Consider the following 15766-nt stretch of genomic DNA (forward strand, 5'->3'; position numbering starts at 1 on the left):
TCCCCCTGAATGTTTGAAGCTACACTCCTCTCTCCCCCTGAATGTTTGAAGCTACACTCCTCTCTCCCCCTGAATGTTTGAAGCTACACCCCTCTCTCCCCCTGAATGTTTGAAGCTACACTCCTCTCTCCCCTGAATGTTTGAAGCTACACTCCTCTCTCCCCCTGAATGTTTGCAGCTACACTCCTCTCTCCCCTGAATGTTTGAAGCTACACTCCTCTCTCCCCTGAATGTTTGAAGCTACACCCCTCTCTCCCCTGAATGTTTGAAGCTACACTCCTCTCTCCCCCTGAATGTTTGAAGCTACACTCCTCTCTCCCCCTGAATGTTTGAAGCTACACCCCTCTCTCCCCCTGAATGTTTGAAGCTACACTCCTCTCTCCCCTGAATGTTTGAAGCTACACTCCTCTCTCCCCCTGAATGTTTGAAGCTACACTCCTCTCTCCCCTGAATGTTTGAAGCTACACTCCTCTCTCCCCCTGAATGTTTGAAGCTACACTCCTCTCTCCCCCTGAATGTTTGAAGCTACACCCCTCTCTCCCCCTGAATGTTTGAAGCTACACCCTCTCTCCCCCTGAATGTTTGAAGCTACACTCCTCTCTCCCCCTGAATGTTTGAAGCTACACTCCTCTCTCCCCCTGAATGTTTGAAGCTACACTCCTCTCTCCCCCTGAATGTTTGAAGCTACACTCCTCTCTCCCCCTGAATGTTTGAAGCTACACCCCTCTCTCCCCCTGAATGTTTGCAGCTACACTCCTCTCTCCCCTGAATGTTTGAAGCTACACCCTCTCTCCCCCTGAATGTTTGAAGCTACACCCCTCTCTCCCCCTGAATGTTTGAAGCTACACCCCTCTCTCCCCTGAATGTTTGAAGCTACACCCCTCTCTCCCCTGAATGTTTGAAGCTACACCCTCTCTCCCCTGAATGTTTGAAGCTACACCCCTCTCTCCCCCTGAATGTTTGAAGCTACACTCCTCTCTCCCCTGAATGTTTGAAGCTACACCCCTCTCTCCCCTGAATGTTTGAAGCTACACCCCTCTCTCCCCCTGAATGTTTGAAGCTACACCCCTCTCTCCCCCTGAATGTTTGAAGCTACACCCCTCTCTCCCCCTGAATGTTTGAAGCTACACTCCTCTCTCCCCCTGAATGTTTGAAGCTACACTCCTCTCTCCCCTGAATGTTTGAAGCTACACTCCTCTCTCCCCCTGAATGTTTGAAGCTACACCCCTCTCTCCCCCTGAATGTTTGAAGCTACACTCCTCTCTCCCCCTGAATGTTTGCAGCTACACTCCTCTCTCCCCTGAATGTTTGAAGCTACACCCCTCTCTCCCCCTGAATGTTTGAAGCTACACTCCTCTCTCCCCCTGAATGTTTGAAGCTACACCCCTCTCTCCCCCTGAATGTTTGAAGCTACACCCCTCTCTCCCCCTGAATGTTTGAAGCTACACTCCTCTCTCCCCTGAATGTTTGCAGCTACACTCCTCTCTCCCCCTGAATGTTTGAAGCTACACCCCTCTCTCCCCCTGAATGTTTGAAGCTACACCCCTCTCTCCCCCTGAATGTTTGAAGCTACACCCTCTCTCCCCCTGAATGTTTGAAGCTACACCCCTCTCTCCCCCTGAATGTTTGCAGCTACACTCCTCTCTCCCCCTGAATGTTTGCAGCTACACCCCTCTCTCCCCTGAATGTTTGAAGCTACACCCCTCTCTCCCCCTGAATGTTTGAAACTACACCCCTCTCTCCCCCTGAATGTTTGCAGCTACACTCCTCTCTCCCCCTGAATGTTTGAAGCTACACTCCTCTCTCCCCTGAATGTTTGAAGCTACACTCCTCTCTCCCCCTGAATGTTTGAAACTACACTCCTCTCTCCCCCTGAATGTTTGCAGCTACACTCCTCTTTCCCCCTGAATGTTTGAAGCTACACCCCTCTCTCCCCCTGAATGTTTGAAGCTACGGGGGGGGGGGGGGGGGGGGGGGGGGGGGGGTAATGACTACCAATGGAGACTTTTGGGGACTAATGGGGACTAAAAATCATGGGGACTAGAGGTCAACTCGTTGACGTAATTCACCATTTGTCCCCATAAGTCCCCAGAATTTTTGACAGTTATTCATGGTTTTCAAGTTAGTTTAATAACGATACGATCGAGATGTTTAGTCCAAGATAGGAGTAGGATAAATCTGACTTAAAAGTAAAATGATAAGCCCGGTTGTAATGTGTTCTACCACTGTACAAGTCAGTTCAGATTGAGGTTAATTGAAGTTTAGCTCTCGTGAAGGTAGAAGTAGCCGACTCGCTGAAAAATCATGAATTAACCCTTCGACTTACCCTCCTAATACACTTAAAGATGTTAGATGATGGGTGAATGAGTATTTATAACAGCCGTTCTGTGAACAGACTTGGGTGATCTTTATTTTAAGCACTGACAAGCACTCTTTTGTGAATATTTCCATAAATGATCGTCAAAAACAAAAGAAACCAACGCCAATTTCAAATTACTGAGCATATCATTTCAGACAAATCAATACAAAAGTAATAAGAAAAATTGATAGGGGGGGGGGGGGGGGGGGGGGCAACGCCCCAAAAGGCCCCGATTTCTAGGGCCCTTTTCGGATTTTGAATATGTGTTCATGTTGGGGCCTTTTGGGGCCCTAGAATTTAACTTCAATTTCATCAAGTTTGACATATGCTAAGTGCTTTAATGATATTATCCGACTACTTGCACAGTACTTTTATGTTTATTTGAGTGTATTTACATGGAGAATGTGGTCCATAAACACTATCAAATAGAGAAAAGCAATGATCTAACAGGGTGGAACTATCTAATCTAATGTTGTACCATATTGCATATTAGGGGGGGGGGGGGGGGACTTAAGCTCTGATCTCTACCCGTGCTGTCAGTCTGAACTTCCAAGGAAGAGGAGGACTGAGGAGGAGGAGGAGGATGAGGACAGAGGAAGGGGACTGAGGAGGATAAGGAGAACTGAGGACTGAGAGGATGAGGAGGAGGAAAAGGACTGGGGAGGAGGAGAGGAGGAGAAAGACTGAGGAGAGGAGGACTGACGAGAAGGAGACTTAGGAGTAGGAGAAGGAGGAGGAGAACTGAGGAGGAGGACTGAGGAGGAGACTGAGGAGGAGGAGGACTGAAGAGGAGGAGGATGATGAGGAGAAGGCTGACGAGTAGAAGAGGACTGGGGACTGAGGAGCAAGAGGACTGAGAAGGAGGACTGAGGACCTGAGGAGGAGGAGGAGGACTGAGGGAAGACTGAGGGAAGACTGAGGAGGAAGACTGAGGAGACGAGAACGAGGACTAGGAGGATGAGGACGAGAACTAAGGACGAAGACTAGGAGGATGAGGACGAGAACTAAGGACGAGGAGGAGGACGACTGAGGAGGAGACTGTTGAAGAGGAGGGACTGGGGGAGGACTAAGGAGGAGTGAGGGAGGAGGAGGAGAAGGAGACTGGGGGGAGGACTGAGGAGGAGGGATCAGGAAGAGGACTGATGACGAGGATAAGGAGGAGGAAGAACACTGATGAGAGGATGACGAGGAGGACTGAGGATGAGGAAGAGGAGAAGGAAGACTGGGGGAGGACTGATGAAAAGGAAGAGGAGAAGGAAAACTGGGGCTGGACTGATGAGAAGGAAGAGGAGGAGGACTGAGGAGGAGGAGAAGGAGGACTTAGGAGTAGGAGGAGAAGGGGGACTGGGGACTGAGGAGGAGGAGGAGGAGGAGGATGAGGAGGAGGATGAGGACTGACAAGTAGGAAAAGGACTGGGGGACTGAGGAGGAGGAGGAGGAGGGCTGACGTGCAGGAGGAGGAGGAGGAGGACTGAGGAAGAGGACTGAGGAGGATGAGGAGGACTGAGGACTGATTAGGATGAGGAGGAGGAGGAGGAAGACTGAGGAGGAGGAGGACTGACGAGGAGGAAGACTCAGGAGTAGGAGAAGGAGAACTGAGGATTTTTGGCAAGGTTGGGATAGACTTGATGTCGTGAGGCACAGCGTTATACAAAGCAGAGGCCACTGAAGGGAAAGAATGAAACCTCATGGTGTTGGTGCTTTTGTATTTTGATCCGCCAAGAGGACGAAGACATGTAACTCCTCTTCTTTGAGAGTGTTGGAAAGTAATGTTTACACTGTTGGGAATCTCACCGTAGTAAATTTTCCAGACAAGGATGATCGTGTACCTCTCGCGGGCGGCGCTGTAGGGAGTAGAGATCAAGCTGCTTCAGGCGCTCCCAGTAGGCTAAGATACTTGTATCCTGCTATTTTTGCAGTGAATGAGCGTTGGATCGACGCAATCATGATTATGTTACACTGGAGGAGGAGGAGGAGGAAGAGGAGGAGGAGGGAGGAGGAGGAGGGAGGAGGAGGGAAGAGGAGGAGGAGGGAGAGAGAGGAGAGCAGGAGGAGGAGGGGAGGAGGAGGAGGAGAAGGAGTACTGGGGAGTAAGACTTGAGGGGGGAGGAGGGGGAATGAGGACTAAGGTGGAGGGTGAGGAGGACTGAGGAGAAGGACTGATAGAGAGAAGGAAGAGGAGAAGGAGGAGGAGAAGGAGGAGAAGGAGGAGGACTCAGGAGGACTCAGGAGGAGGACCCAGGAGGAGGACGAGGACGATGACTAAGGACGAGGTCGACTATGAGGAGGACTGAGGAGGAGGACTGATAGGGAGGAGAAAGGAGAGAGAAGGAGAGGAGAAGGAAGAGGAAGAACGAGGAGGAGGAAGAGGAGGAGGAGGAGGAGGAGGAGGAGGAGGGAGGAGGGAGGAGGAGGAGGAGGAGGAGGGAGGAGAAGGAGAGGAGAAGGAGAAGGAGGAGGAGGACTCAGGAGGAGGAATTAGGAGTGGACTCAGGAGGTGGAGGAGGATGAGGGAAGAGGAGTCAGGAGGAGGACTGAAGAGGAGGAGGACTGAGGAGGATCGGAGGAGGGGAGGAGAGGACTCAGGAGGAGGAGGAAGACTAAGGAGGAGGAGGACTTATATCCCTTTTGAGAGGTTTTTGAGATCGATTCTGTAAATTTCTCAATTTTCCGATTTTGGCCTCATCAACACTCATTGTGATATCGGGTCGACCCCCCCCCCCCCCCCCCCCCCCCCCCCGGTTTGTACAGACAAGCAAACTTTGCTGGAGTATAGTTTTGCGAAAAAAACTTGACCCGACCCTTGACAATCTTGATATTTGCACTCTCTCAGCTTCACTTTCTTGATCGAATGCTGATGCTGAAATCCCCCCCCCCCCCCCCCCCCCCCCCGGTGAAGGTATTTCTCTGTTCAATAGTCGAGTATGAAAAGAATTACATCCCTCTCACATCTTTCAAATTCGTGTATATTTGTTTTAAATTGAACAAAATTCATGCCAAAAATACAGGGTCAAAAGGCCCCAAAAGGCCCCAAAAAAGCCCCGATTTCTAGGGCCCTTTTCGGATTTTTTATATGTGTAGGGTTTTTTGGGGGCGTTGCTTCCCCCCCCCCCCCCCCCTTTATAATGCGTTTATTTTCCTTGCGCTACAACTCGTGTTACTAGATCAATCTGATAAAATAAGCGTATATATGCAATATGTCTCCTCAATGTTGTCATTGGTAGTCGCCCCCGCCCCCTCCCTTAATTTACCTGAGGGTACTCTAACAGCCCTCAAGTAGCTCCCAAGAAGTCAGGAATGTCCAGTGACCATTGATAAATATTCTAGACTTCAGTCTTGAGAAGTTTACGATCTGGTCTTGAGAAGCCAGATTTTTTGGGGACTAATGGAGACTTTTGGGGACTAATGGGGACTAAAAATCATGGGGACTCGGGTAAAATCGTTGACGTAATTCCCCAAGTCCCCAAAAGTAGTCATTACTCCCCCCCCCCCCCCCCCCCCGAAGCTACACTCCTCTCTCCCCCTGAATGTTTGAAGCTACACCCCTCTCTCCCCTGAATGTTTGAAGCTACAACCCCTCTCTCCCCCTGAATGTTTGAAGCTACACCCCTCTCTCCCCCTCTGAATGTTTGAAACTACACCCCTCTCTCCCCCTGAATGTTTGAAGCTACACCCCCTCCTCCCCTGAATTTTGAAGCTACACCCCTCTCTCCCCCTGAATGTTTGAAGCTACACCCCTCTCTCCCCCTCTGAATGTTTGAAACTACACCCCTCTCTCCCCCTGAATGTTTGAAGCTACACTCCTCTCTCCCCTGAATGTTTGAAGCTACACCCCTCTCTCCCCCTGAATTGTTGAAGATACACCCCTCTCTCCCCTCTGAATGTTTGAAACTACACCCCTCTCTCCCCCTCTGAATGTTTGAAGCTACACCCCTCTCTCCCCCTGAATGTTTGAAGCTACACCTCTCTCCCCCTGAATGTTTGAAGCTACACCCCTCTCTCCCCCTCTGAATGTTTGAAGCTACACCCCTCTCTCCCCTGAATGTTTGAAACTACACCCCTCTCTCCCCCTCTGAATGTTTGAAACTACACCCCTCTCTCCCCCTGAATGTTTGAAGCTACAACTCTCTCCCCCTGAATGTTTGAAGCTACACCCCTCTCTCCCCCTCTGAATGTTTGAAGCTACACCCCTCTCTCCCCTGAATGTTTGAAACTACACCCCTCTCTCCCCTCTGAATGTTTGAAGCTACACCCCTCTCTCCCCCTCTGAATGTTTGAAGCTACACTCCTCTCTCCCCCTGAATGTTTGAAGCTACACCCCTCTCTCCCCCTGAATGTTTGAAGCTACACCCCTCTCTCCCCCTGAATGTTTGAAGCTACACCCCTCTCCTCCACCCTGAATGTTTGAAACTACACCCCTCTCTCCCCTGAATGTTTGAAGCTACACCCCTCTCTCCCCCTGAATTTTTGAAGCTACACCCCTCTCTCCCCTGAATGTTTGAAGCTACACTCCTCTCTCCCCTGAATGTTTGAAGCTAACACCCCTCTCTCCCTCTGAATGTTTGAAACTACACCCTCTCTCCCCCTGAATGTTGGAAGCTACACCCCTCTCTCCCCTGAATGTTTGAAGCTACACTCCTCTCTCCCCCCTGAATGTTTGAAGCTACACCCCTCTCTCCCCCTGAATGGTTTGAAGCTACACCCCTCTCCTCCCCCTGAATGTTTGAAGCTACACCTCTCTCTCCCCCTGAATGTTTGAAACTACACCCCTCTCTCCCCTGAATGTTTGAAGCTACACCCCTCTCTCCCCTGAATGTTTTGAAGCTACAACCCCTCTCTCCCTGAATGTTTGAAGCTACACTCCTCTCATCCCCTGAATGTTTGAAGCTACACCCTCTCTCCCCTCTGAATGTTTGAAACTACACCCCTCTCTCCCCCTGAATGTTGAAGCTACACCCCTCTCTCCCTGAATGTTTGAAGCTACACCCCTCTCTCCCCCTGAATGTTTGAAACCTACACCCCTCTCTCCCCCTCTGAATGTTTGAAACTACACCCCTCTCTCTCCCCCTGAATGTTTGAAGCTACACCCCTCTCTCCCCTGAATGTTTGAAGCTACACTCCTCTCTCCCCTGAATGTTTGAAGCTACACCCCTCTCTCCCCTCTGAATGTTTGAAACTACACCCCTCTCTCCCCCTGAATGTTTGAAGCTACACCCCTCTCTCCCCTGAATGTTTGAAACTACACCCTCTCTCCCCCTGAATGTAGATTTATAATGTAACTGACCGTGAAATGTAGCTTTAGGTGTTGTAACACACTGGTCGGGATTATCTGCGACACTACTCTTTATCTCATGGCCGCACGCTAACCAGTCACCTTCTAACTGTTTTCCGTATGGTTTATCCTGAAGGTAACTAAACGTGAAGGAGGGTAACGTCATGTGAAGGAGGGTGATGTCATGTGAGGGATTGTGACGTCATGTGTGGAGATATGACCGTAGTGAGGAAATCTAAACAGGGAAATGGGTTCACTTGAAACTGTGTCACGTGATGTGATAGAGAAGGAAATTAAAACGATCGTTATACTCACTAAGGAATAAAGGCAGTAGTGTTGAAGAATATCTTCAGCAAAACCATAGACAGGTTCAGTCCATTCCAATGTTACATTAGATTCTTGTACTTGAACGAATACCTGGAAAGTGACGTCATCAGATCGGTGTGACGTCATCAGATCGGTGTGACGTCATCAGATCGGTGTGATATTTTTGATGACAATTGATAGCCTCAATTCACGAAGGCACTCACTCACTCCCTCGCTCACCCATTTTCAGCCCCTCCCTTCTTCCTAACCCTAATCCAGTTTACATAATATGGTTATTGTGTGAAAATTACATTTACATCAGGATTTCCACCAATTTCCAAACTACCCTCCCACTTTAAAGTCGACGTAATAACATGTAATTGTGATCTCTCCCTTATTATTGCTACGCGACAAACTACAAACTACCCTCCCACTGTAAAGTCGACGTAATAACATGTAATTGTGATCTCTCCCTTATTGCTACGCGACAAACTTCAGTAAACATAAAACAGGTTTCAGTTACTTCCCCTGCTCGACCGCTGAGTAAAGAGATTACTTTTGACAATTTATGTATTGTTAGTGGAGGTGGAAAGAGCGGGAAAAGTTTCTGTACCTCAATTCACGAGGTACCCCGGAAGTATCCCGGATCGATTACAATAAACACGATATACCCTATAGAAGCCACTATGCATGCTAAAATTGTATCGCGTGATCATTATTTGGCTTTTAAAAATGTGTTTATTTTCACCAAAGAAAGAACAGAAACCACCATTTTCCCGCCATTTCCTCCTCTTTATAACGAACCTCAGCCTCAGGTCCCAACATTATGATTGAAGCGTCCACCGCGTAGTTGTCAAACACGTACAGTTGGAATGTGTTGGTAGAGTCAATACTGCTCCGTTTACCCAGCAGATTAAACTGAAATGTTTTGAAACTGGTTACGGGAGTTTTTAGTTACGGGGGTCTGGCTGGTTACTAGGGGACCTTAGGAGTTATGGGAGGAGCGACAAAATTTAGTTAAAAAGGTCAGCCAACATAAGTCTACAAAAACGATCGCATGTATATTAGGTAAAACTTGAAAGAGAACTAATAGTATGAACAATACCAATTTCACTAACAGTGTATTTAATTTCAGAGAAGCTCAGCACAGCTTTGTGGAGTGGAGCACCTTTAGATATCACTGAGTTGCCAGCTGTCCCTGCCGGGGGTTTAGTGCTATTGTTATTATCACGTCACGTGGTGTGACGTCATGTCACGTGGTGTGACGTCATGTCACGTGGTGTGACGTCATGTCACGTGGTGTGACGTCATGTCACGTGGTCTGACGTCATGTCACGTGGTGTGACGTCATGTCACGTGGTGTGATGTCACGTCACGTGGTGTGACGTCATGTCACGTGGTCTGACGTCATGTCACGTGGTGTGATGTCACGTCACGTGGTGTGACGTCATGTCACGAATTGATTATAAACAGATGAGAATAGATACAACCTTAAAAGTAAAACAACAACAGTCCGAATCAGTTAGAATCAGTTAGAAACGTTATTTGTTTTCAATACAATTATTGATTAATCAGAACAATCAATTAAGAAGAGAATATGACGATACTTTCTGCAGTCATTTTATGTATTAAGAATGGGTGTGACGTCATGTCACGTGGTGTGACGTCACGTCACGTTATGTGACGTCATGTCACGTGGTGTGACGTCATGTCACGTGGTGTGACGTCATTTTATGTATGTATTAAGAATGGGTTCTCAAAGTTTGATCAACAACTCCCACAACTACAACAGTAGTCTTTACTTTCAACAACAAGTTTCATTTTGATCTAATTGAAACCATTTATAAATCTTTTATTGGAAGGAAATTGTATTTTTCTGTTTCCAAACCCAACAATCAACATGTAAGAGTCAAGAACCAAAAATGCTAGAAGGTGATGACGTGACAAATGTCTAAAACATCACACTTGAAGTTTTCTATTATATGAAGGATTAGACCAACAAAGGTGCAATGTGATACTAATTTTAAACGGCTAAGATAGAATTTCAAGATATTAATCGAACACACTAAACATACCCTCGTAGATAGCGAGAGCGTCTGAAAAACAACAAATGCTTCATAGAACTTGATTAGCATATTATTATTTATTCAACCAAAATCATGCAAATTTACTTAAAGTAGGCATCTAATAGGTTATATAAATTGATGGATTGTGGCTTTTGACTTTCGGGAAATATTCAAATCATATGTTTTTCTTCATTTACAATATTAAAAACATCTCTGCAATACGCAACCTTAATCGTGTGGGGTTATAATGTGATTTAATTTTACACTATTGATAACGAGGATAGGATAAGCGTGATGCATGCTTCGCAACTACCTGGTTATATAATTCTAGTATATTCTAGTATATTAACACAAGAACACTTTAGCCAATACAATTTCGATTACGTTTTTCAATTTGCAGGAATGCTGAGAATTTTTAACTACTCAATAGTAACTATCATAGATGCGGATACTGGCGGGGAGGTGATAATTGTTTGTTTACATTAATAGTGAGCACATGTTCAGGAGGCTGAGGAGGTGATAATTGCTTGTTTATATTTTAGGGCGAGCAAGCTTGTCGTTGACAAGCTTGGAAATTATTGTGTTCGATTAACCGTTCAAAGGTTGATAAGTGTGATTAAATTTTATAAAATTCCGATATTCTTCGGCGTTTAAAAAAATTCCGAATGTTATGGTTCAAGTAAAAATTTCCAATGCGTCTTATCGAAAGTGAGTGAGAGAAACACTTGTGGCAATTTTATTTACTGATCCTCTTATTTGTAAAGCTATCCTCAATACATAATATGCAGTTACAAAGTGTGATAACCGTTTCAACAGGGGTCGAATTCACAAAAATAACGTAAACCATTGATTTAAAGCAACTGCCGCTCCTGTCTCTTGATTGCTGATGACAATCAGGAACACATGACGTATCATCACGACGATTATTGGTCACTCGAAATCGACCCGTTAAGAATGCAATGTAGGTGTGATGGTTGTTTCTGAGTATTTGTTACCTGTTACTAATTAATTAACAGGATCATAATATGTTGATTGTATCGATAAAACATGGATTTTAAGGCATAAGGAAGCATTGTTGAGTTCTGAAACCAAGTTTAATCGATTTCTCGTGCAATTTTAGGTCAGGGATGATCATCAAAATAAGTTTATAACAATGTCGATACTTTGGTAAATTTCTAGCTTTCTGCCAGAAAATAAATTTTCGGTTTCTATAGGGGGTAATTAGGTAATAACTACAGTACAGCTGTACCCACATTCACAAGCATGCAAGCTCACCTGGTCCAATGAGCGGGAAACGGAGAACAAGGTCTGGTGACGTCATAGTCACGTCACCTCAGGCTCATAATCACGTGACCTCAGACCCAATCAATTGGTTTCTGGTCTGGTCAGCCCCCTGTCAACCGATCTTGAGGTGACGTGCGACACCTCGTTGACCCAATCAATGTCTGGAAGGCTGCAAATTTTCACATGCCAAATTCACAAGATTCTTAAAGAGTTGTGCGAGATGACGATACATAGAGGCCGCAGAATTATGAGGACTACCGGATCCCGTTGGAACATAAGCGATCCATGATATCACAACAGGCCCTACATAGTTACACAACTAGTTACCATAGTTACACTACTAGTTACCATAGTTACACAACAGGCCCTAGCGGCTAGCAGAGGCTGCAGATGAAAATGAATCTCATCGTGTTAATGTTGCTGTACAAGAGGTTGAAGATATGTAATCTTCACCTTACAGAATCCAAAACTCTCTTATGTCTCACTTATTTGACACCACTTGTCGGCTTCGCTCGATTGAAATTGAACGAGTAGTCCTTTTCGTTCCCTTTGGAGGCACCACTAGAAAGACTCCTTTGCGAGTTCAAAGACTCTGGCTACGTGACTCGGTGGAGGCTCTTTCTATATGAAAGCTTCAGTAAGAATAGTTGTATGCCTATAATTTCATTACCTGGCTACTAAATACACTATATCAGTATATCTGTCAGATGAGTTCAGTTCGTATTCAACCACTTTGAATTCCTTTTAAAACTTATAATGGACCATTAACAGATCGAAGTGTAGCACAGTTTACCTACCACACTTTAAGTTATATCTTGATGCAAGCTAGTAAGGTATCTTGATGCACGCAAACTACAGTGAAAATCTTTTTTGGACTGCCTTATTTAACTTGAACAGTGACAAATTTTAATTTAATTTAAATTTATCACAGATCATAGTAACAGACTGAAGTGTAGCACAGTTTACCTACCACACTTTAAGTTATATCTTGATGCAAGCTAGTAAGGTATCTTGATGCACGCAAACTACAGTGAAATTCTTTTTTGGACTACCTTATTTAACTTGAACAGTGACAAATTTTAATTTAATTTCAATTTATCACAGATCATAGTAACAGACTGAAGTGTAGCACAGTTTACCTACCACACTTTAAGTTATATCTTGATGCAAGCTAGTAAGGTATCTTGATGCACGCAAACTACAGTGAAAATCTTTTTTGGACTGCCTTATTTAACTTGAACAGTGACAAATTTTAATTTAATTTAAATTTATTACAGATCATAGTAACAGACTGAAGTGTAGCACAGTTTACCTACCACACTTTAAGTTATATCTTGATGCAAGCTAGTAAGGTATCTTGATGCACGCAAACTACAGTGAAAATCTTTTTTGGACTGCCTTATTTAACTTGAACAGTGACAAATTTTAATTTAATTTAAATTTATCACAGATCATAGTAACAGACTGAAGTGTAGTACAGTTTAACTACACTTAAACTACGAGACTACAGATATATCCTGATACAAGTAAGCAGAAAAGGAGGAATGTTGAGACCAAATATTTTGAGCACAGCTGTCCTTATATAGCTGCTTCACTTCCAGTTCACTAACATTCAGTTCTCTTTAAGTTGAAGTTCTAATTTGTTTAAGACTCTGGGACGATATTTCAACGAATCGTTATTTTTTTCATGGCTGTCGCCCAGACTGTATCAATTTAAGGCACCCGCTCCCTTCTTTGATTTACGATAATGATCGTGAACAAAATTAGAGTCTGGTATCCAACAAATTTTAGATCTCTATTAACATGGTTTTTTAGACACCTAAATATACCGATTTCCGCCTTCCGGGTTTTTTCCAGCACTAAATTTTAGCAGCTGGTTGCTTTTTTCCTTTTTATCAATATAATAGAATAGACTATTTTGATCTACCTTTTGAGTTTTGAACGACTTCTGATACGACTGATTTCTCCTTAGAACACGGTGGTATTTGCTTTATCAGGGCTTTAACTTTCAGTTCTGTTCCTTTTACCAGGTTTCAGTCTCACGTAACTCCGCATTTAATTTTTTAAATCTTATTTTTATCTGATATCGATTGATATTTGTAAAAAACGTTGATTTATTTAAGTATTGTTATATTCGTATCCTATTCTTTTAACCTTAAAAAACACCAGACCCGCAGCAATGACGAAAGTATTATGTTTTCTACTAGTGCTAGGACTGATCGCTCTGACTCAGTGTCAGCCTCCAGGATTAGGAAGACGATCAGCTGAACCCCAGCCTCCAGGATTAGGAAGACGATCAGCTGAACCCCAGCCTCCAGGATTAGGAAGACGATCAGCTGAACCCCAGCCTCCAGGATTAGGAAGACGATCAGCTGAACCCCAGCCTCCAGGATTAGGAAGACGATCAGCTGAACCCCAGCCTCCAGGATTAGGAAGACGATCAGCTGAACCCCAGCCTCCAGGATTAGGAAGACGATCAGCTGAACCCCAGCCTCCAGGATTAGGAAGACGATCAGCTGAACCCCAGCCTCCAGGATTAGGAAGACGATCAGCTGAAACCCCAGCCTCCAGGATTAGGAAGACGATCAGCTGAACCCCAGCCTCCAGGATTAGGAAGACGATCAGCTGAACCCCAGCCTCCAGGATTAGGAAGACGATCAGCTGAACCCCAGCCTCCAGGATTAGGAAGACGATCAGCTGAACCCCAGCCTCCAGGATTAGGAAGACGATCAGCTGAACCCCAGCCTCCAGGATTAGGAAGACGATCAGCTGAACCTCAGCCTCCAGGATTAGGAAGACGATCAGCTGAACCCCAGCCTCCAGGATTAGGAAGACGATCAGCTGAACCCCAGCCTCCAGGATTAGGAAGACGATCAGCTGAACCCCAGCCTCCAGGATTAGGAAGACGATCAGCTGAACCCCAGCCTCCAGGATTAGGAAGACGATCAGCTGAACCCCAGCCTCCAGGATTAGGAAGACGATCAGCTGAACCCCAGCCTCCAGGATTAGGAAGACGATCAGCTGAACCCCAGCAGAACGGTGAACCATTTGTTGATTTTGGAAAACGATCAGCTGAACCCCAGCAGAACGGTGAACCATTTGTTGATTTTGGAAAACGATCAGCTGAACCCCAGCAGAACGGTGAACCATTTGTTGATTTTGGAAAACGATCAGCTGAACCCCAGCAGAACGGTGAACCATTTGTTGATTTTGGAAAACGATCAGCTGAACCCCAGCAGAACGGTGAACCATTTGTTGATTTTGGAAAACGATCAGCTGAACCCCAGCAGAACGGTGAACCATTTGTTGATTTTGGAAAACGATCAGCTGAACCCCAGCAGAACGGTGAACCATTTGTTGATTTTGGAAAACGATCAGCTGAACCCCAGCAGAACGGTGAACCATTTGTTGATTTTGGAAAACGATCAGCTGAACCCCAGCAGAACGGTGAACCATTTGTTGATTTTGGAAAACGATCAGCTGAACCCCAGCAGAACGGTGAACCATTTGTTGATTTTGGAAAACGATCAGCTGAACCCCAGCAGAACGGTGAACCATTTGTTGATTTTGGAAAACGATCAGCTGAACCCCAGCAGAACGGTGAACCATTTGTTGATTTTGGAAAACGATCAGCTGAACCCCAGCAGAACGGTGAACCATTTGTTGATTTTGGAAAACGATCAGCTGAACCCCAGCAGAACGGTGAACCATTTGTTGATTTTGGAAAACGATCAGCTGAACCCCAGCAGAACGGTGAACCATTTGTTGATTTTGGAAAACGATCAGCTGAACCCCAGCAGAACGGTGAACCATTTGTTGATTTTGGAAAACGATCAGCTGAACCCCAGCAGAACGGTGAACCATTTGTTGATTTTGGAAAACGATCAGCTGAACCCCAGCAGAACGGTGAACCATTTGTTGATTTTGGAAAACGATCAGCTGAACCCCAGCAGAACGGTGAACCATTTGTTGATTTTGGAAAACGATCAGCTGAACCCCAGCAGAACGGTGAACCATTTGTTGATTTTGGAAAACGATCAGCTGAACCCCAGCAGAACGGTGAACCATTTGTTGATTTTGGAAAACGATCAGCTGAACCCCAGCAGAACGGTGAACCATTTGTTGATTTTGGAAAACGATCAGCTGAACCCCAGCAGAACGGTGAACCATTTGTTGATTTTGGAAAACGATCAGCTGAACCCCAGCAGAACGGTGAACCATTTGTTGATTTTGGAAAACGATCAGCTGAACCCCAGCAGAACGGTGAACCATTTGTTGATTTTGGAAAACGATCAGCTGAACCCCAGCAGAACGGTGAACCATTTGTTGATTTTGGAAAACGATCAGCTGAACCCCAGCAGAACGGTGAACCATTTGTTGATTTTGGAAAACGATCAGCTGAACCCCAGCAGAACGGTGAACCATTTGTTGATTTTGGAAAACGATCAGCTGAACCCCAGCAGAACGGTGAACCATTTG

General features: G+C 45.5%; 2 protein-coding genes across 3 annotated transcripts in view; both read right to left on the reverse strand.

Moving 5' to 3' along the window:
• Positions 1-15766, reverse strand: part of LOC134822341 (telomerase-binding protein EST1A-like) — a 92762-nt gene that overhangs the window by 57823 nt on the left and 19173 nt on the right. The window lies entirely within an intron of this gene.
• The window catches only part of LOC134821933 (uncharacterized), a 30851-nt gene that overhangs the window by 4891 nt on the left and 10194 nt on the right, over positions 1-15766 (reverse strand). The window contains exons 4-8 of one of the 2 annotated variants that reach the window (XM_063832761.1): positions 10013-10033; positions 9056-9135; positions 8742-8855; positions 7947-8048; positions 7644-7761 (exon numbers count right to left, since the gene is read on the reverse strand). In XM_063832761.1, coding sequence (XP_063688831.1) covers positions 7644-7761; positions 7947-8048; positions 8742-8855; positions 9056-9135; positions 10013-10033 — 435 coding nt within the window. The remainder of the gene's footprint in view (positions 1-7643; positions 7762-7946; positions 8049-8741; positions 8856-9055; positions 9136-10012; positions 10034-15766) is intronic. The other variant, XM_063832762.1, reaches the window with a different exon arrangement.

Source organism: Bolinopsis microptera, chromosome 10 (genome assembly GCF_026151205.1).
Source record: "Bolinopsis microptera isolate Bmic1 chromosome 10, MBARI_Bmic_1.0, whole genome shotgun sequence".
Classification (NCBI taxonomy): Eukaryota; Metazoa; Ctenophora; class Tentaculata; order Lobata; family Bolinopsidae; genus Bolinopsis; species Bolinopsis microptera.